Below are 22744 nucleotides of genomic sequence, written 5' to 3'. Positions count from 1 at the left end.
CCGCTCCCGCCGGGGCCAGCCCGGCAGCCCCGCGCTGCCCCGTGCCCCGGGCAGGGCTGCGCAGCCCCCGCCCGCCGTGTCATGCCCCTGCCCGCCCGCACGCCCCGCCGCTCTCCCCGCCGCCACGGCGCGGGGCAAGCGCCCCGGGGCCCGGCCCCCCTCAGCCCCCGCCTCCGGGAGGAGCCAGCGCCGGGCCCCGGGGCCGCGCCGCCGGCTCGGCGGGGCCGGCACTGAACGGGCGGCGGGTGCCGCCACCGCCATGAAGAGCCCCCGGGAGGCCGGCGAGCCGCCGCCAGGTCAGTGCGGCCCGGCCAGCCCTGCTGGGGCCGCGGCGGGCGGGGGGCGGAGGGGAGGCCCGGAAGGGGGAGCGGTGGCTCCTGCGGGCCCCGCCGCGGCTCCCGGAGGCCTCTCGGTGCCCCCGAGCTGCGCCGCTGGCCCGCAGCAGCCGTGTGCCATTGCCGGCTCCGTGGGTGAGCTCGGGCGGGGAGCTGGCACAGCGCAGAGGGTTCCGGGGTGGGTCACAGGCAGGCACAGACCGGCTGGTGTCTCGCTGTCAGCTCTCCTAGGGCTCGACTCTCCTAGAACTCTGGGTGTGCTGGGAAACAGGTGACTGGATCTGGACGGGCAGGAAAACTTGTTAGTGCTCTCTGAAGCTTTCACGTAGAAATCCCTTGGTTAATGTGGGACTTGGTAGAGGCCCTGGCTGTTTACAAAAAGAGGACAGATTCACAACATGCCAAGAAAAAAATGATTATTAAATACTTGAAAAATTCTGGTTTGAGGGCAAGTGGGAATTGCTTTTTTTTTTTTTTCTATGATACTTGAGACGATCTTAAACTGCCACTCTTTAAAGTCATGGTTAAATGGGGACACAACTAGGAAAAATATTATCTGAAAAGTTCTGTAAATGATATTACACCAAAACTAGATGAGTCCAGGTGATGACAAATGCATTTTTATTCCCATCATAAAATATGGAGGACCTTGTTAAAACTTCTTAAAGGCCTTTTCTAGATCAAAGGTTACTGAGAAAAGCCCTTTGTGATTAACTGGTTAGTGCTGAAGTAGCAATAACAGGCACAACTCTTCAGATCCTGCTAGTGGTGAGGGTCTTCCTGAAACTGAAACCATCACACTGCCAACTCCACAAAAATAAAAAACTGCATGCAGTTTGTATTTTGGGACTTTTTGGCGGAGATTATTAATTTTCCCTGTCTACTGAGGTTTTGATGGAATTAATGCAAAAGGACAATTGGTGCCACTTGTGAGTTTGAACTTGTGAGTTTTGTTTAAATTCTCTAAATTACCATCCCCAAGAAAAAAGACATCTATAGAAAAGGTTTTAATCTGTGGGGCTTCTAAGAGATTCCTGTCCAGAGATTTTGGTATGTTTTCTCCCAGTTTGGTTTGACCCCTCTTGTGGCACGGAAGTACAGTCAGACACAGGAGAAAGGATGAATACCTGTGTCTTACCTGCTGTTATTCAGGAGGAGACACAGCTTCAGTTGAGGGGTGGTGGGTACATCACACACACACACACAAAAAAAAAAAAAGAGAGAGAGATTATACCAAATGCTGACCTGTACAGAAACACTAAGTGCATGTTCCCCTAAGAAACAAACAAAACCACCTGCCAGTCAGACAAAACCACATTCCCAAGTTTCTGTGGCTGTAGTGCTCAGGACAGGCTGACTTTTAGTGGCATGGAAGAACATTCCTGTGAGGATTGACGTTGTCTGTATTCTGCTCACACAGCTGACTGCATCCAGCTGAAAGTGCCAGTGATTCAGCAGCTGTACCACTGGGACTGCGGGCTGGCCTGCTCCAGGATGGTGCTTCAGTAAGTGGCTCTCTTAGAGCAGGAAATCCCATTCCATGGGGAGGGGCAGCAGGAAGCAAATCCCAGGGAAGTGTGTTGAAACAACCAGTCTTAGGAGAGCAGCACTTTTTGAGGTACCCTTGGACAGTGACTGCAGCTTGGGCCTGGCCCAGCTCTCCAACAGGAGCAAGGGAAAATAGAAACTGAAGTGAACTTCAAACCCTTCTGAATTGTTGAATCATTAGACAGATGCAGAATACCTAATCAGCTCTGTGATTGCAGGCTGGCATGTATAAGCTCATAGAAAGTGTTGCCTCTTTCCTGCTGTTACAATTAGCTGTGACTCACCTGACTCCTTTCTGTGTTTTCAAGTGATGGGTAGGTGTATCCCAGTTTATGAGTGTGTGCTGTACCTGTACTACCTCTGTCCTGCTGAGCCCCAACCTGTGGGATGAGTGTTTGTGTTCCAGGAGTAGTTTCAGCTTCAATATTGTGTTGCCCTTTGGGGTTTTTTTTGGTTTTTTTTAATTTTGGTTTTACCTTTTTTTGAACTAGTAGCTGTCCTGCTGAACTCCTCTTTCCTTCCACAGAGGAACATGAGCTTAGGTGCAGGAGAAATACCTATTTAGATGTCCACTTAGTAGATATGAAGCAGAAGATTTTCATTTCTCTCCATCCCTTCTGCCAAGACGTTAGTCCGTGTTCTGGTAATTTCCCATCTTGACTACTGTAACCTCTATTCCCTTTACCTCTTTGCCACTCCAGTCTGCCCAAAGCTCAGCTTTCAAGATTAATCTTCTCACCCTGCTGGTGTGACCTTGTTTGCCCTGCATCCTCAATTCCAGTTGCTTTTTATTTTTCATCATTTACTTCCATTTGTTTTTTTTACTTTCACAACTCCCTGTAACTACCTTGCCCCACCTCTTTGCAGCCTGTCCCAAGCTTTCTCCTGACTTCATCTCCCCCTTTCTTCCTTTTGTGTCATCAGTGCCTAAGACAAGCTTCCTTTGAATATTTACCAAATTACTTTATGGCTCCTCCTTTTGAAATCCATCTATTGTGTGAAGGAAGTTTTAGTCTGTAACTCCTCTTTCTGTGTTGGCTCTAATACACTTGTACATTACACTGTAAACCCTTCAGGACAGAGTTCTATACCAGCTTGACTCTGGTACAGCACCTGTACACTTCTAGCACTCTAAAACAGTCAAGGCACCACATGTTTCCAATTTTAAAAAGTCAGCAATAAATCCAGTTGAATATTCCCTACTTCCTTCCCTTAAATTTCTGTCTTCTTTGTGGGTTGGTTTGGTTTTTTGGGTTTTTTTTTTTTTTGGTTATTTCTTAGCCAAGCCCATTGTTTCAGTTTTTATGTGCTGTGGTGTAGAGGCTTGGCTACAGCATGCATTTGGCTTCTCCTAAGATCTGTGCTTCCCTTCCCCTGCCTTTCTTGATACCATAGGTACCTGAATCATTTGGACAATGATGAGTTTCAGAAAGCCATCCAGGAACTCCAGTTAACAAAGAGTATCTGGACTATTGACCTGGCCTACTTAATGCGGCACTTCGGAGTTAGGCATAAATTTTGCACCCAGACACTCGGAGTGGACAAGGGCTACAAAAATCAGGTCAGTATTCTCATCTACAGGGGGAAAGCAGGAAGCTTTAAAAGCCTTGAGTCTCATGCTGTAAAAGCTCTGGTGTGTTACTGGCAGTCAACCATGGTTAATTTGACCTGCTGCCAAAACTGTCACAGATCTGTTCCAAAGGCAGTATGATCCCATATTCATTCCATCTTTTGAATTTAAAAAAGTTTGCATGTAGTGTTCATGAAAGGTTCCAACCTATTTGCCAGCCTTGGAGACTGAAGCCCTGTATTTATCTACAGAACAGGTACAGCCTGGGCAGCAGCAGTGTTTAGCTTCCACACTTTCCCCACCACCGTGCCTCAGCCTTGACCTGGAAGATCCACCTCTAGAGGTGAGAGGGGAACTCAGCCTCCCACCCAGCGAGAGCCTGGCCTCTCCAGCACTGCCAACAAGGGGCCAAGGAGGGCCTGCAGCAGCAGTGACTTCACTGCAAGCTCCTGCCCAGTTTCCCCTGGGAACAGACAGGCTTCTCTCATGTAGGCAGCTGAACAGCCACTGGATAGAAACTGCAGCAGTAACTGACCAGGAGCAATTTAATTTGTAATCCAGGGTAGAAATCCTTGTCCTGTTTGCAGTGAACTAAGGGAGACATCTTTCATCCCATAGCAAGATCTCCAATTTATCAGGCCCTTGCTAGCAGACTAAGAGGTGGATTACCCAAGGTAAACACCATTCCAGTTCAGAACTTCTGTTATTTCCCCAGTCATTTTACAGGAAGCACTTTGACACAGAAGAGAATCGAGTGAATCAGCTCTTTGCACAAGCCAAAGACTGCAAGGTGCTGGTGGAAAAATGGTAAGCTCACTGTTTTCTTTCTCTTTGGAGATTATATGGGCCCCTGCTTTTCTTGGAGGCACCAAGCTAAACTGCTGAAACAGAATGAAATCAAGCCCTAAGCTTTTTTTGCCAATTAGTGTCTTTCTGCTATATCTGTCTTTAGAAAACCCATGCACATCAAGAGCTAATATTGAAGTTTGAAGAAAAATTAGCCATGATGCACAATAAGTGACATGAAAATGGTGATAGGAGCTGACTGTGTTTTGAATTTGGTTATCCATTACACTTAGGCAGTAGGGAGTGTAATGGATAACCAAATCCAGCACTTTAATTTGCCATTGTTGGAATTAAAGGGAATGCTGTGTGGGTACAGAACTCATTGTTCCCAAAGCTGTGCAAACATGGATCTCTGTTCCCAGACAAGCATGCAAAGTACAAGTTAGCATAGGAGCTTTTGCCAAGGGGACCATGAAATAAGGAACTCCATGAAAGAACTATAAACCCAGAAGAAATGGAACAACTGCAGAATTTTCATAATCAGCAGTGAAATTCTATTGGGGAATGACTAAGCATCCAGCTTGAGCTGCATCCTTTTTTATATAGGGAAGCTGGATTTGGATGCTTGTTGTCAGAGTGGGGTAAATCAGATGGGGTAAGCAGAAAGAGGGGATATGGGGCAGCCACAATAGCATTTGAATGTAACTTACATTTAGCAGAATCAAGTGTCCTTTCTAACACATGTGGAGTCACCATCACTTCAATTACAGCTGTGACAGGACAGAAGGGACACTCAGTCCCTCTTGCTTTTGCAATGTTAAGATTGTGGCCTTGATCAAGGCAGGGACAGAGGCCATATCTACCTGTGCAGTACTGAGGCTGAGGCATCAGAGTTGGCAAGTGACACTGGGAAGGATTAAATGAAAAGCACATGAGTTCAGTCAGATGGTGCACACAGCACAGACACCTGGAACAGATCCAAGTGGTGAGTTCTCACGCGTATGGAACACACCATCTGCCTTGGTGAAGGACAGCTTTTAACAGATGAGGTTCTAGGTTATGGTTGGTGGATACTTACTCTCTGCAGAAATAAAGCCTCAAGAGTTTCAGGTGATTCAAAACTGCAGCTGAGAGAAACACAGTCCTGTGTGACACAGGCAGATTTGGGCACATCTTAATTTGGTTAGTGGTTACACAATATTTAACCACTCAGTCAATAAAGATTTGGTGTGTCAGAGATAAGCTTTTCTAACAGCAAGAGTGAACACTTCACTTACCATTTTCCCACAACAGAAGTCCCTCAAGTTACTGAGTGAGTTGCCAGCTCCTTGACTCTTCTCTGGGGCATCTCATATGCCATCTCAGAATGTGTTACTGCAGAATCCAGAGCCATTGCCCTGCGCTTCAGTAGCACCAATGAAATGAAAAGGCCTTGAGTGCTACAGGTTCTCTCAGGCTTTGTCCACAGCAAAGCCTGCAGGGTTCAACAGCAAAGAGTTTTCCTGTGATGTAGAAGTTTATCTATAGTTTATCTACAATGTATCTATACAAGTGCCAGCTGCACTGTCACCATCAGGCACTTCCTTTACACCAGCCTCTTTCAATAAGCCATGTCTCTTTTTTCCTTGCAGCACAGTAACTGTCCAAGACATCCAAAACCACCTGTCCCAGGGTCACGTAGCCATTGTCCTTGTGAATGCAGTCCTGCTACTGTGTGATCTCTGCTCAAGTCCTGTCAAGTACTGCTGCTTCCTTCCCATTGGACAGAAGTGCTTCTGCAGGAGCCCTGACTACCAGGGCCATTTCATTGTGTTATGTGGCTACAACAAAGCCTCAGGGAGTATTTACTACAACAACCCTGCCTATGCTGACCGTGAGTAGCCTTGTCCCTGTTGGATTGATTCTCAGCCAGTGCATTACTGAGTCTGACACAGAGCCACAACTGGACCTCCCCTCACAGTGCACAGGCATTTCAGCATGCACTACCCAATTTGTCAGAAGGGGTTTTGCCACATTAATTACATCAGTGCTGCATTTTGTGGTGTGATTTAGTTGAAGCATTCAGACAGGCATTCTACCAATTGGCTTGTTTGGCTTTCAGATGGGTTAGAGAGATGCTGAAATATCTACGTGCAGAATATAACAGAAAGGCCAATTTGGTACCCATTTGTAGCATTACTTCAGTGAGCTCTTCAGTAAAGCTGTAACCTAAGCTGCTGGGTGTAGTCTCTGTACTAGTTCGGTTTGTGGATGCTGTTACATCCAGTGCAAATCTTCTAAATTTTTGTAACACTTTATTCCTCCTTCCCAGGAACATGCTGCACCAGCATCAGTAACTTCGAGGAAGCCAGGACAAGTTATGGCACTGATGAAGACATTCTGTTCATCTACACAGACAGCTGACACTCAGCAAGGACACTCCTGCTCCTTCCTGCACAGCCTGCACGGCAGCTGGCTGCTCGTCTCAGGACTCCCCTGCACACACCTCGCTCCTGACCCGCAGCGGGACCTTCAGCTAGGGAGGCTTTATAGACATTGACAGGACTATATTGCAATGCTGTCTTATTTTTTTTTTTCTGATGATGTATCTGATTTTGCAATGTCTGTCTCTGTTTTCTTGGTTTTGTTTTTTTTTTTTCCCTAATTTTCAACATTGCACATTTGAACAGCAGTTTGAAATACAGCCCCCAGAGCCTGTTCACTTTCAGCTTATTTTCAAATCAAACACCTAAGAAAAAAAGCACCAAATTTATGAACTTTAACACTTAGTAATATTTGCATAGGTTTAGGTAAACAAAGAAAAAAACCCCAGAAAATACCTGTTTCTCTCTCTGTCAAAGCATCAAGGGCTGCTCTTCATCCAAACTCTATGGATTTGAAGTTCAGCAGAGTATTATAAAAGGAAAAAATGTTAACTATTTATAAATAACAAAAACTTGCTGGCTCATCAGTATTGTCTGCAATGTAGGAAACATCCCATGTACCAAATTCAGAGATTTAGCATTTATGCAACTGCAATACTGGAATTGCTCCCTTGCACTACACACTCAATCTTTTCTGGTTAAATCCTCTTGGATGACTGCTCAGAGCTCTAGATTGCTCCAGAACTTAGGTGGAAAGATTTTATTTGCACTTGAAATCTCTACTGCTCTTCACAAAAAGCTCTGAATGTTATTCCACCCACGTGTGCCAGTTTCTGCAGAATCCATTCTTAAATATGAATGTTCTAAACATTTAAACTTACTAAGCAAATGCAGAAAATTATCATCCACACTAATGGTATATATTTTGTGTGTAAAGTGTAAATATCTGACAGCATCTACTGCATTGTACTAAAATGCTGAATCATAATTTGAGCCAAATTTTGCTGTTGGTATTAGTCATTGACTTTCTAAGAAGAGCTAAAATCATGCAAGAAAAAAAGAAGTACAAACATCTCTGCTATAAGTAAGAAGGCAGGAACTTAGATTTTTCTAGCTCTTGTACTACAACTGTATTTGGATTAAGTTGTTGCTGTATTGAGACATTAAGTGAAATTGGTAGCAGCCCATTAATAACCCTTTCCTCTGTTACTAGAGGAGCACTCTGAAGTGTTAAAAAAGCCACTTCAGCTTTGTTCATCCTAACTTCTTCAACATCTCAATCTTCAGTCTTGCCTATATGAAAGTGAGTAGGAAAATCAGCACAGATGTAAAACAAGGAAAATTTGCCCTTAAGACAGAGATCCAATATCTCTGGTATGGGTTTAGGAAAAAAACTGTTGAAGTTATGGAACTATGTGGAATCACAGTAAAAGGATACTGTGACTTACTGGTGGCTATAATAAATAGGAATCTGCTTTCAGCATAGAAAGATTTTTTACCAAGATACACATTTTGTCAGTTGTTGACTAACTGAAAAGGATACAGTGTTGACTAAGTAGAATCAAGAGTGCTCCTTTGTACAAAGGCAGAAAATAGTAACAGACATGTAAAATGCAGTAACCCTTAAAAAATTCCAAACAAAAGTGCACAACAGGAAATTTTGTGTGTCAAATTTTGCTTATGATTGGTGAAGTGTAAATACATTCTGGCACTGATGAGAACAGGTAGGATGTGATTTGTGTAGAACTGGTCCATTCAGTGCCAGCAGCAGAATCCCTCCAGAAGAAAGGTACAAAACCTGTTGCAGAGAATACCTTTCAACTCCTCCAAAGGAAGGAACCAGAAGACTCCTGATCTGGGAATTTTTATGTCCAGGGCCAAAATTGTGATGCTTGATTTTGAGAAAGTGTATTAGCTCTGTTAATAATTAACAGGTATGGAAGCTACAGGCTGTTAGAGTACTTCCTTAACCCATGCATTTTCAGGTAGGTAGTTCAATACTATTAAACTGCCACAGGATTTATCTTAGAGCAGGCTTGATTAGTTTAATAAAGACAATTCTTACAAAGGCTTGTAATTGACATTTAGCATCTGCTGTTTCCATTGCCAAAAGTGAATCCTGGGCATATAGGAAATATGAATTTAAGGGCAAGCTTAGTGTTCTGAAGTGCACACACAGGTGTAACAATGTGGACTGGTAAGTGTTGGGTACCCAGGCTTTAAATGCTTCAACAGTGAAAGACAAACAAAGCTGTCTGAGCTAGTGCAGACAAAAGGAGAGGTCGCTGTTGCAACAGGATCTCACACAGCTGCCAAATGGAAGATGGATATGAGATGAAAACATGAGGAAGAAGCAAAAGCCAAGTGAAAAGACTGAGTATGACACAAATTCAGCTGAAAACTCAGCTCACTGCACAAGCATCCAGAACATCTGCATTTTCTGAAACTTTTTTTCCTATTACAAGATTGTCTATCAAAACTCTCACTCTCAAAATGTTCTGTTGCTTTGTTTCTGTCAGGATGTCAATAGCAAAGGAAGGGGATTTTACATGCAGGGATTTTATACATAAATATATTTTTATTTGTAATTAAGCCATTCTCAATAAAGTTAAACTCACAAATAACCCTGTAACATAATGTAGCAAGTGCATTTATTAACAAGTTTATTAGGAAGAATGTTTTTGAAAATCTGAAATCGTAATTCAGAAAAACAGAAACAAGAGTTCAATGTTTATTACAGCTATAAATTCATAGTTGGGGGGCTGTAAACTGTATTCAGTCTGCATTGCCTGTACACCTATTGCCATCACCCAAATCATAAGAAGCACAATTTCAGAATACAGTACTAGCTAAGAATAGCAAATGTATCATTACCAGCTTTATTCCACAGCTGGTTTGTGCACTCTGCAGCCACCACCTCTCCTGCTGGAGTGCACCCCAGAGTTTTCCTTCCCCATCCTGAGCTTTCTGTTCACAGTGACAAGCACGCAACTGCCCCAGCCTGTGCTCTGGCCAGGGTCTCTATTTCTGCTTCCCACAAGGGCACTGAGCTTTGGAAGATACCAAAGCATCTCTCTGAGCATGACTTCTCACCTTGAAGGGCCCAGCAAAGACACTGCTCCAGCTGTGGTTGTGTCAAAGGCAGCAGAACCAAAGTGGTCTTGCTTCACAGCACCACAGACCTTGGAGCAACTGGGATGTCTGGGACATGATTCAGCTGTAACAGAACTGCATCAGGCAGTTTTAAGCAGAAAAAGAAAACAACCCAGATGAAAACAATTTCTTCCTCCTTTCTCCCTAAATTATGCATTTGGGCAGAGGGTAAAAACTGGAAAGTGGAAATAGATGTACAATGCAAAGTTTAGGTAAAAATTTTCATGTCCTCTGATCTCAACTATATCACAGTGCACTCTGTGTTTCTACTCTAGGAAAACACTGGATGTACTTCTAGCAAGGAACAAAACTTTGGATCCATTACTGTAAATAACATTTCAGCCATTTTCAATTATTTTACATAATGCAGTTTTGAATCTTATTATTTAAAATTGGTTACATGAAATTAAACTGACATTAAAGAGCATTAAAAAAGCACCTTGTGATTCACAGTAATTCCAACAGTAAGTTTGAATTTGTCTTGTAACATTTGAGTGTAATGAGATGCTCTCTCTTACTCTTTGATGATATTGGGTATAAAGAAAGGCTGGATTGCTTCAGCGAGCTTTTCTGCATACATTTCGTATCTACCAGTCATCTGGGGAAAAAAAAAATCAAAGCTTCAGTTCTTTCAGTAAGCTACAGAAGTACTTCAGTAGAAAATATTTATATCCACTGGTTGTTTTTTTCTATGACAATATATGATTTAATTGTCCCAAACATCAAAACAATAATTCCCTTATAATTCAAGATCTCCAGTGCCTTAGTACAAACTATTTTTTATAAAAACCCTCCATATTATGTTGCCTAGGACTGTATTTCTATACAAAAAAGAAGCACAGTTCCATCCTGAAAGGTCAAACTTTTAAATGAACACCTTCCTGTTTTGCAGCTCTCCTTCAGTGACAGTCATGTCTGCTGACTTACTACTTATTATAGCTGTTCTGGAGAGCTGAAAGTTGAATGTGAAAGGACTTGCTTCAACAATTTTTAAAGTTATGTCAATGAAGGCAAAGGAGTGTCTCTGTGAATTAGGGCTTCATGTCATGTCCTTGACAACCAAAGAAGTCTGCTGCCAGCAGTAAGTTTGCATTTATGCCACTGACAGTGTTGGGGTTACTCTTACTTCACCCATTAATAACATGAAATATCAATGGTTTGGGCAACAGAGCAAGTGCTGGAAGTGTTGCAATGCAGCACCTGATGTAATGCTGTCAAGCTCTTCTGAAGTGCACAGCCCACAACACTGGCTCTGGGAGGGGCAAATCACATCTTTATTTAATTTGTTTAACCCCTTTGCTGCTCCAAGTTTAGCAAAGACATTCTACTGAACGTCCCTTTCAGGCATCACTGGGTGCAAGCTGCAGATACCAGATCAGGTTAAATAGGTCCCTAATGGCTGTTAAAGGTTTTCTGCAGTGGGGAACCTGTGACCACTCTCCCTCAGTCCCCTCAGCAAGAACCACCTCTGTCCCGGCCACAAGGAAAAGGAAACAGCTCTCCCCATCACATAAACAAAACCACAGCTGTGCCTGACACACCAAAACTCAACAGCACTCCACACCATCACAGGAAATGAAGGTGCTGAAAGCACAGGACTTGAAGACAACAAAAAATGCACAATTCTACACACATCAGCCAAAGGGCAGTGTTTTGCTTTTACTGCTTGTTTTTCCCAATCCATTCAATTGCTTTTGTTCAGATACCCCTCCTAAGCTGGCAGGAGCAATGCTCCATGTGCCTCCTCACACACCAAGCCTCCACTCTGCAGGAAGGGCCTCAGCCCCTGGTGGCAAAGCAAAACTCAGTGCGTGCCTGACTTAAACTAAGATTCTCTCAGCACAACTTAATTCCATTATGGCAACAACCACATGCCTAGCACAGGCATCTGTAAAACAACAAATGCAATTCTGTTCCAGATGACCTGAAATTATTTCTTGATTTTAGTCCCTCTATATGGATTAGCAGTATTAGCAAAGAAATCAAGCTCTAAATAAGAAATTACTATTTTTTTAATCAGAAAGCTTATTCAGCATTTCAAATCCACAGACTTTTCATTTTTATGTCAAACTGACATCAAAACATGTTGAGTTTTGCACCCTACTGTAATGCACAACAGGCAAATAAACCAGCTCCATAAAATAAATGTCTGCTTGCAGCTGCATGATGTTCAAAAATTGACACTCCTTGCAAATAATTACTTATTTTAAATACTAGGTGATCACTGAAGAACCTACATATATTGTACAGCTGCTAGCCAGGCATTCTGGTCTGTTTTCTTAGGATTCAAATCATGCTGATCTTAAGAGTGACTAGTAAAAAATTTAGTCTTTAGCAGAACTGAGGACTGGAACAAAAGATCTGTCTCCACAGAAGCAAGCAAGATGTTTTCTTCATCAACAAAGTCTATTACCAAAGTTGCCACTTCTTTTCTTTTTTTGTTTCAACAGGATCTTTGTGATGCTGTCATAAACTTGATCAGAACAAAAAAGGAGGTAGAATGTAATTTGTTTAAAAAAAAAAAAAATCAATCTGGTAACTTGACTAAATCAATATATAATATAGCATCCCACATAGCTTGTACTGGCCCAGCTGAAAGGTTAGTAGCAAGCTGCTATGCTGAGGCAGCCATTTCTTCAACCAGCACTGCTGCTGGACAAATTAAATCCAATTATGCCCTCTGGAAAGATGAACCAAATTAGTTTTACCTCAGAATACAAAAAAAATAGTAATAAATAAGGTTTGTTAAAGCCATATGGAGTGGCTTGCAGCTATCTTAATCTGATTTAGATAAAATCAAAAGTGTGTTAAGATGCTTCAGAGATGAATATATACAGTACACAGCTCTTTCTCTGCAGTTTCAACATATCCACAAATTCAGGAAGTCAACAATTGCAACAATTTTGCCTTCAGAAAGTTCCCAGAAGCTTGTGGGTTTGAGTTTTCACTAGTGTCACCAAAACTGACAATTAAGGCCTTTAAGAATACACCTTAGTACCATGTTAGAGAGATCCAATGCCTGGCTCAGCTCAGCACAAATGCCTGCGTTCACTGTGTAAGGAAAGCACAAACTCTTCCCCAGCAATCCTCAGAGCTGCTGGCAATCCACATTAAGGTCCCCAGGCTAAGGTTTTCATTTGAAAGCTACTGGCCTAGTTTCCCTGAATTTAGCTACTCCTTTTCCAAATCTGCTTATGCCTCTTGGCCTTCATAACATCCTGTTAAATTAATTCAACAATTTAAGCTCTGACCTGCTAAAAAAAAAAAGAAAGGCTGCCTTTTAACTAATGTAACATCACATTATCTAAGCTTGCTATAATATTGTATATTCTTTATAGTGAGGCTTACCTTAAAATTCCATTTGTCACTGACTTGCCTGCAGAGGTTGAGGTCCATCTCTGCCACCAGCAGCCCATCCTGAGTGCGAGAGAGCCCCGGGGTCCTGCTGCCGTCTGGCGCAGCCACGTAACTCGAGCCGTAGAAATGGCCCAGCTCATGGTGTGCTTAAAGAGATTTTTCAAAAGCATCTATTGCCATCTGCAAATAGGTATGGAACTTAACATACAGTGTCCCAGAAAACCTGACCCCACTTCTTGGGGACTCTCTGTCCTTTAGGCAAGATAATCATCTTGAAGAGTCACAGCAGGATCCTAAAATAACTGCAGTTTTGGCCAGTTATAATTTTCATGCACAGTACACTGTCCAATTATCAGCAAAATCTCACTGCATTGCCTTTCAAATAATGTACCATTCTGCTTTCCCATTATTAAGTCTCTGAACTAAAGGCTTTTCTTTCATTGCTTTTTACTTTAAATGAATTTTAATTGTCAAATCATACATTTTCAAAATAGTTGACAGAGATGCACCCATTCTATTTTCAATAAGAGGTCAGAGGTGAAAATACTGGGATTTGAGACACAGGAAAGATGTTATTTCATATTGCACAACTCTGAGCTGTGCCAAAAATCAATCCCATCTGTTGTACTACTAAGCAATGGATACCACTGACCTTTTTCATGCAGCTGCTAAAAACACTTAGCTCCGAAACTGGCTGAAAAAGGCTCAGGTGTTCTCTGGATGGAGCCACAAGCAGCCATGGTTTTCACAACATCAATTACTGTGTTTGAACATATAAGTGTATACAAGAAAATCTCCTCCTCCTCACTGATTGTTCTCTCACTTCCAGCAAATCTGGGAACTGGTACTGAACGTGGTTTCTGAACATACCTTTTCCACCATCTCCAGAAGTAAAAGCGTTTTTGTAGTACTCCTGTGAAACAAGAGGAATCCATAGGTGGCAGTATAATTCTGTTTCACTCAAGAAATCCTTGCTAGTCTATCATATTTGGGAAGTTTATATAAAGCTACAAGTATTTTTTTCTGGCACACGATCAGCACTGTCTAAAGGGACTCATCAGAGAGGCCTAGTTTCTGTGATGGATAGCATAGGACACAAGGCCTTTTTGTATCACTGCCTGTTGTTCATACACTTAGGGGAACATGCCTCATATCCATTTCACAAGTTCAAAGAGGCAAAAGAGGAGATATTTAACCAAACATATATTTTTGGATCACAAAAAAAGGCAAATATATTCACCTAGCAGCAAGGACAAGTCTGGAATTTTGCAGGGAATCTAATTTTAAAAATCTACACGTAGCATAATCGGACTGATCTGAAGGTAATAATGACCTATTGCATGCACTATTAAATTTGATTATAGAATTTTACAGCCCAGAAAGAGGTAGTGTCTGTGCAACAGCCACAAGATGTGTACCACTGACTCGAGGATATATTAAATTTTCAGCCATTTTGGCTAAAAGAATATTGATTTCACCAGATAAAGTGGGAAAGTTATCAAAAGGGCGGGTGCCTATTACAAAGATTCAAGGACAGGAAGCAGCTGTAGGCTGCAGCACAAGTAGGCTGCCAGCAACAGCTGTCAAACTCCTCATCACTGTACATCTTCAAATCACACCATAAAGCCCAGTACAGTGGTTACACAGCAGAGGAACCCATGCCCTCTAGTGCTACCAGGCCCTGCCTTGAGGGAAGTCATGCCCCAAGCCCTGAGTGATGGGAAGAGAAGAGACAAGGGAGACACCAACCGTTCCTACTCTGTTGATGGGACAGGTGAAGCAGTGATTGGCGATGGCCGCGTTCCTGGCTTCGATGGGCCACAGCGCCTCGCTGCAACACAAACACCCAGCAGGGATTTGTTACTTGGACACCTCAGTGCTAAAGCTGCACTTCACTGTCTCACACTGCACTTCTGCTGTCAAAGAAGCCAAAGTTAGCTTTTAGGAAATCAAGTCAGTAGGGTGCAATTAATGTTAATCTGCAGATTAATCTCAAGGGACAGTTTATGTTGGTCCAGCCTGGTTCAAGAGGCTTGATAATAATAAAACTGCCAACAGTTTTAAAAAAATGGTTCTGAAAACTGCAGTTTCATACCACACTCCTAGGCAGACAATGCAAGCTGGTAAAATAAGCCTGAATATGACCACTACCTATTATATAGAAAAAACATTACATAAAAAAATCTAAAAAAACTCTCAGTTTTCAGAACACCAGCTGGATGCTGGTTAATGCTGTCTCAAAGACAGGAGAGCTGCTGATGTACAATAAAGTTCTGAAAGAGAATCAGTTACTGAGAGGAGATTGGAGACCCAAAATTCCTGGTGGAGAAGGCAGGCTCCTTTATGAAGACAAAACAAGGAGACTACACTTCCTAGATCTCAGCAAGGTGCCTTTTAGGCCCCAGTGAGAGGCTCAGGGGTTCAGCTAACCCAGAAAGGGAGCAATGGGACAGATCAGTTTGTATTTTACCTGAGTGAGCCAATAGTGGCTGAAGGGTTAAAGATGATCTCTGCTCCATTCATGCTATACATGAGCCAGTTCAGAGGGTGGTGGCGCCCATAGCAGATGTTCACAGCAATTGTCCCAAACTGTGTCTGAAACACTGGGTGTCCTGTGTTTCCTTCCATGTAGTAAGTAGACTACAAACAAACAAAAGAAAAAACCAACAAACAAAAAACCCAACCAACCAACAAAACCCACAAAGGCAGAGTTCTTTAAAAAGCGCAAAGAAGTACTTCCAACTAAAAGCTAAAATAAGCCTTTATAAAATGCTAAAAAAGCTTTTTAATCTACAGATGGAAGGCTGAGGATAATATGATGAGATTTACAAAACCACTTAGGCAGTACAGAAATGCCAAGGCAGCAGCAGAAGTGTGTATTCACTGAAATTACACTTTTATACCTGCTTTCAAACAAAGGAGCTCTTTTTTATGCAGCAGGCAGTGCACTTCCAAAAAGTGCTGCTTTCTGACAGTACCATCACCAGGTTCAGACAGGGACAAAGACAGTGATAAATACCCACAGATAAGCAGACAAAACATGGCACTCAACATTCCTTGTACAATACTGATGATCCCAAGGGAGTACAGAGTTGCAGTGGCCAGGGTGGTTGCTGACAGTGTCCTTAGGTGTCAGTCTGAGACAAGAACAAGGGACACAATCCACCAGCCTGACACTACAGGACATGTCTCTCATCAGGGAAGCAGACTCCTCTCTATTGACACTATCTGATCCTGAAGGAAGTAAAAACACCTGAGGCCTAAAGCAAACAGGTACAGCTGAGGAACAAACCTGGGCCTCCTGTAAGTGTGGTACAGGAGGGTCACCTTCTGAAACCAATGGCTACAGGTTCAGTATGTCCAGTAAAATAATCATCTCATGTTTCTTATTTATTATCAAGTCTCATGAAATTACACAGTCCCTCGGGTACTGATTTATCTCCTTCCATGTCTGTAGACAGCAGACCACATGGTGGGTGCCTTTTTCAAAACAATTCTGCTGAATGAATATATTTCCATTTTTTCTCCTATTCTCAGTTTCTTTTCTTACAATAGGAGGAGAAAAACAAGAATGCTGTTGCTTCAGGGAATTTATCAGTTCCTATTTCTTTATTTCACACCAGAGGTCATAATCCTCTCCACAGCAATAAACTGTGATGTCTCAAGAAGGATTGATTTTTGTTTACATGGCCTCCCACACATGGCTGAATAGGCCACAGACCAATCTCTCTGCCCTTTCCATTTAGCTCTTACTGATTCAATGGACACGATTTTAACAAGGCTCCTTTCCCATGTGCCCTACAGAGAAAACCCACAAGAAACAATTTCAAATTCGATATTTCCTTGAGGTTTAACTTTGTTGATAAAGAAAACAACATTAAAGTAACACAGATGAATATAATCCTTTCCTGTAGCCTGGGTGGTTTCTGGAGTTGCTTTATCAGAATTGTTCAGCTCAGAACAGTGGACTTAACGCTTTTCTAACAAAGCCAGCTGAAGACAGGGCTGTCTTGGGTAAACACTACTTGATTCTGTACAAGATAGATACAAAAAGAAATGACAGACCATTGTAGTATATCTGGAAGCTATAAACAGATTGTTTTGTAGTAATTCTGGATTTAGGATTCTAAGAACTAACTTATTTTCATGAAAAACTCTTAATGAAACTCTGTTTATACTTCACATGATAAAGTAAAAATACTTTCTTTTTTTAGGTGTCTCTTGTTACAGTTTCATAGGTGGAAACAATGAGTTTCTTGGAATCTGATGATTCTCCACTAAACACTGTCAGGAAAACTGAAAGACATACTTTAACACAAGCAACAGGAATTTACTTTTTGTTGGATTACATAAGGAACAAATAAAATATGGAAAGTAACCAATGGATTCATAGTTACCACTTTTGCTAGCTAAAGGACTATGAATAATTTTTTTGGATAAAAAATATTAAAATAATTGTTAAAAATACAAATTAAAACAGGTGATTGACAGACTGTGCCAGAAATTCATTGTGTAGAACTCTATTAACAATCTTCTTTGGAGAAACTCAAACCAGGCTGACCAGGTCTGGCAGCAAGGTCAAAACTTCAAGAGGTCTTTAAACACAAAGTTTTAAGACCCAAAAGAACTTTTTACATTAATAAAAAAGCACTTTAGTTCTGAAGCCTCAGTCTGATGACTGGAATAGTCAGGGAACAAAAGCAACTGCAGGTATACAGCAGCCTTCAGTGCTTAGAAGAAATGCCTCTGTTAATTACTCACTTTAGCTGACAAGGAGAGATTTAGTTAGGAAAGACAATGTATTTTTAGACTTCAGTTAATTTTTAATCCTGATCTTTCTGCTTGTGATAATTCTATGGATGGATAAACACATTTCAGATCTACCAGTCACTGCCTTTACTGCCAGTTCAGTTTCTGATTCTGGAGGATGGCCCAAAACCTGCTGGGGGCTTCAGCTGCAATAATGTGGTTAGTAAACAGAATATGCCATAAACCAGCAATTCAGTCAGAGGCACAATGAATTAAGGGATTCTGCTCGAATAAACACAAGCAAAAGAGCTGTCATTTCCAAGACAACCTCACAGAGAAACAGAGAAAGGCACTAAGTAATGTTCATGCTTGAACCATGAAACAATTGCCCTGCAAATTAAAGTAAGTTCAATGTGCACACATGACAAAACTACCCAAGCCAATCATGCACAACAAACATAACACAGCTGTAACTTAAACAATTCTTTTAAAGGACACTTGATACTTCTGAAGTTTCACTGGGCCAAGGAAGAGTACCTAACAAGATTCAATGTTATTTTTCCTTTAAGACTCATCATCTCACAAAAATTATTCTCTCCTGATAAATTAACTTACTATCATTTAATCTCAGAAAAACTGATTTGACAGTAAGTAAATCACATTTTCTAGAAATACATTGCATTTCCTGCCACTGAGAGGCTGACACAACACATGCTGGCATAAACAAGAGCTGCAAGGCAAGACTAACTTGATTCTCACAATACTGCATCTTACCTCATTGAAATCTCCAACCCTTGGAATGTGATTTTTCCTACTTTTTCCAAGGAGTGCTCCAGAATTAGAAATGACCACTGCAGTATTCCACAGAATTCCACCATGCAGTTCATCTCTCTCCAGGATTGGAGACACCACAACCATATTGTACTTCTTTGCAAGCTGCACAAATGAACACAATTCCTCTATTACACACCAGCCTGCAGTGCCCCAGAATGACAGACAGCACAGCCAGCTGAAAACAGTTAATTAAAAGGTAAAACAGCATTACATGTTAACTAGAAATGCTAAATAGCACAGGTATGAGTGAGAAATACAGCAAATTCTGCCTGCCAGTTCACTGGTGTATTGTCTTTTCCTTCAAATTATATCTCTTGGTCTTCTTCTTGCTTGGTTGGTTTTTTACCTCTTGACAGAATTTTGTTGTTGGCCCATCCTCTGCTGACTCAGCAAATTCAGTCCAGGGAAGTTTCTCTCTTGTACAAAAAGCAAAGGGCATGGCTGGAAAACACCAAAGGCAAAATGTACAAAATGTTCATTGTCACTCAAGAAATACATGCTATTTTCATGAATACAGATTAAAAATTAAGCAATTAAGAATGCTTCAGCTGTTTTTCTTGTTTAAAGGCAAAAGCTATTTAAAAATATTTTAGCCAGGGCAAGGAGCTTTGAGCCCACACAGGGCCAGAAACAGAAGAGAATGGATGCACTCGGTGAAAGTCTCAGCAGGGGTAAAAAGGCAATATACCCCAGCCACTAGTGCACACTGTGAATAACCTGTTTGCACAGGTATTTAATGAGCCTTCAGATGCCCATGAAAGTGAAGGGGTTTGATTCTATTAAGCCTCAAACGCCCCATGTTAATTAAAAACAGATTTTTAAATTTTTATACCTGTCTAGGAAAAAAACCCAAAGTTTTAGGAGATAAAAAAATGAGGAAAGGATCATAAAGGATGCCATGAGGGAGCTCCAAATGGCAGCTTTCAATACAACAGACCCCTCATGTCTCTTCCATACAGCTCTGCTACCTCAGACTCTTTGGTTTTTCCTTTAGGAAGCAGATCACTACAGCCAATTGTTGTGTCTTGGAAGATTTCTACACTTTACTTACAAGACATAGTACAGGACACCTGTTAAAATAGAAGGCACTTGACATCTGACAGCCTCCAGGAAACCACAGAAAATACTCACTCCAAGCCTCCTGGAAACACACAATGTTGACCCCACACATTGCAGCCACTCCCACCATGTCCTCGATGCGTCTGTGCAGAGCAGCCACCTGATGGTGAGAAATGTCACACCACTGAAAAAGCCACGTTCCAACTCACCTCTGTGTTAGCTGCCTGCTTTTACAACCCCTGTTACATGGAGTTTATCTTGCTCTATACTTAGTGCCATTGCTTTTAGGGGGAGTAACTCGAGGTATCATTCCTGAGCACTGATAATAGAGTCAGATATAGATTTTTAAAAGCATTTAGATGCTGAAAATAGAGAAAGCATTCCAATGGGATTCTAATTCCATGGCTGCAACGTTTATATAGCTGGAAACTCACTGCTGCCTCACTTGAAAAATGCTGAAAATCTAAACAGAATCAACAAAAACTGTAACTTTGCTGCTCATTACAAACAACCTACAGGATGATATTAAGCCCTCTGCCCTAAGAGCTAAGTAATTATTACCAAGAAAAATCATCAATACTTAAAGATAAGCATAGGTGTAGTACTTTGCATTGTTACTCTGAGGTATCAAAAAAAAAAGAATAAAGACAAGACTGCAGTAACCTATGAAATCAAAAATTGTATACTGATTTACAGAAATAGTTAACTAGTTATTCATAAAGTAAAATCATTGATATAGCTGGTACTTTATTCAACAGCTGTTACAAAGAATCCACAAACTTGATCCATTTACTGAATTAATGACTTACATTTGTGATAGGTAATCCTTCCAAAACAAACTGCTTCAGAAATGTTCTGTCCTGACATTGTACAAAACCACTACTCCAGGAGATTTTATAAATGCAACATTTTCTTTCCCTTTTTAAAGCTACTCTCAGGAGTATTTCCAGATACATATAGAAATACGTACTTCTATACATTTTTGTCACTTCAGTGCCATTGTGTGCAGGATGTTAAGAGATGATGATTTCAGAATCATTAATGTTGGAATAGACCTCTAAGATCATCAACCAAGTCCAACCATTAACCCAGCACTGCCAAGTCACCACTAAACCATGTTATCTTGTAATAAGATTTCACTCACTGCTGTACAAAGAATAATGAACACAGCTTTATTAATCTGTTTCCTCTAATGGATTTTCCTGTAATGGAACATTTCTCAATTAAAACAAGAACTGCACCTGTGGTTTCCACTGGTTGCTATCCCTTTTGATTCTGTGTAAATGATTTTGTGTTTCATCTTGGAGGTAAAGGATTTTCATGTACAAAATGAGCTACTGAATATTTAGCTTTGAACAAACTGTAAGCAGGTTGAGCATGCTAGGTAAACACAAGAGATGTTTCTGAGAAACAATAAAACCAAATGTGTCATTAGAGTATCTTACAGGATGCTCTGCTGCAGTAGTGATGGGTTCTGTACTGCCAGACAACTGTTAGACATGTCATGATACAGTTCCTAAAATCAACAACTGAACTGTGTTATGTCTCAATCCAGCAGAAGAGGAGTTACAAACAGCCCCAGTCCCAGTTTGTACCTGGACTGCCACTGCTGTGTCTGTGGGAAGAGGAAGTTTATTCTGTATCAGTCCCACTCGAACAATACGTGGCCTTCTCAATTGCTCCGGAGCAGCTTCAAATCCATAGCCCTGCAGCTCAAAATCCTTTTCCTGAGCTGCTGACAGTGCAGCAGTTGGCAAATCAAGTTTTCTGGATTGAACAGGAAACAAAGACATTTCAGGATGAATGTTCTCCTTTTGTGCTGTGAATGCAATGGAACACGGGGATGACAGTTCTGTCTGACCCCAAGCTCCAGGCCCAGCGCTGACCATGAGCCCAGGACGGGCAGGTCGGGCTGGGCGCTGCTCTCACCGTGCCCCCCACACCATCTCCCACCGCCCGCTGCTCTCACCGTGCCCCCCACACCATCTCCCACTGCCCGCTGCTCTCACCGTGCCCCCCACACCATCATCTCCCACTGCCCCCCTGCCCTTCCCAGACACAACTCCTTGCTGCACAAACCAAGGAGCACATACGCACAACTTCCACCTGCCACATCTGGATTATAAGCGCTTTCCCTCCAATGTATTTCCTCAGGTTTTAACCCTACTTTTCAGGCTCCATCACCCTGATACCACCATTCCCCTCCGGTCCTCCAGCCCTGTCCGTCACCTTCTCACACTGCCCTGCTCCCCACACCTGGGTCACATCCAAAATACCCCAGTCACCTCACCGCAACACCACAAGCCCTACTCTCCCTTTTTCCCGTGTCCCGCACATCGGCCCTCACACTGATTCCTTCCCCTCACTCCCGGGCTGGCATCGCAGCGGGGCCGGGGGAGAGGAGGGACAGAGACCCACAGGGAGCGGGGGGCGAGCCCGTCCTGCTGGCGCACCTGGCCTCGCCCCCATAGAGGATCCGCTTCACCTCGGCGAGCTCCTCGGGCGGGATGTGCCGCTCCAGGCACGACTCCAGCGACTCCAGCGCTCCGGCCATGGCGGAGGGCCCGCGCAGCCCCTCAGGCGCTCGGCCGGACTCTGCCCCGGGCGGCCCCGTCGGGCACGCCCCGCTCCCCTCACGGGCTCTGGCGGGACGGGCCCGCGCTGCCCTCGGGCCGGGGCTGCGCCATGGCCCAGCCCTGCCGGAGCCTTGCCCGAGCTCTGCCCGAACGAACCATGGCCGAGCCCTGCCTGAGCCATGGCCGAGTCCTGGCCGAGCCCTGGCCGCTCCGGCAAAGGGCAGGGGGGCGGCCAGCACTCGCCAATGCTCGTGGTCCAAAGGAACCGCTAAAGTAGGGGAGTCCTCAAAAAGTCACTTGGCGTGGAAATCTGTTATGTTCGTCCCTGACCTAATATGTGAGCACAGAGTAGAAAGAAAGAGAGAAAAAGGGGGGAAAGAGGGAAAGAAAAATGGAGAGAAGAGAAGAGAAGAG

General features: G+C 42.7%; 2 protein-coding genes across 2 annotated transcripts; one reads left to right on the top strand and one right to left on the bottom strand.

Annotated features, from left to right (window-relative positions):
* The first annotated feature begins 213 nt into the window (after positions 1 to 213).
* Positions 214 to 9236, top strand: GUCD1 (guanylyl cyclase domain containing 1). Its single transcript, XM_033075938.1, has 6 exons — positions 214 to 296; positions 1756 to 1840; positions 3279 to 3444; positions 4169 to 4260; positions 5871 to 6112; positions 6551 to 9236. Exons 1-6 carry the CDS (start codon positions 260 to 262, stop codon positions 6640 to 6642), a joined length of 714 nt encoding a protein of 237 aa, XP_032931829.1. The 5' UTR covers positions 214 to 259; the 3' UTR covers positions 6643 to 9236.
* On the bottom strand, positions 6802 to 22308 carry UPB1 (beta-ureidopropionase 1). Its single transcript, XM_033075937.2, has 10 exons — positions 22208 to 22308; positions 21350 to 21521; positions 19827 to 19914; positions 19042 to 19136; positions 18636 to 18797; positions 15583 to 15752; positions 14862 to 14943; positions 13983 to 14025; positions 13104 to 13258; positions 6802 to 10353 (listed from the first exon to the last, which is right to left on the bottom strand). The coding sequence occupies exons 1-10, from the start codon at positions 22306 to 22308 to the stop codon at positions 10270 to 10272; spliced, it is 1152 nt and encodes a 383-aa protein (XP_032931828.1). The 3' UTR covers positions 6802 to 10269.
* Between the last annotated feature and the right edge of the window lie 436 nt (positions 22309 to 22744).

Source organism: Catharus ustulatus, chromosome 18 (assembly GCF_009819885.2).
Source record: "Catharus ustulatus isolate bCatUst1 chromosome 18, bCatUst1.pri.v2, whole genome shotgun sequence".
Classification (NCBI taxonomy): domain Eukaryota; kingdom Metazoa; phylum Chordata; class Aves; order Passeriformes; family Turdidae; genus Catharus; species Catharus ustulatus.
This window is presented reverse-complemented; position numbering and strand designations above follow the sequence as displayed.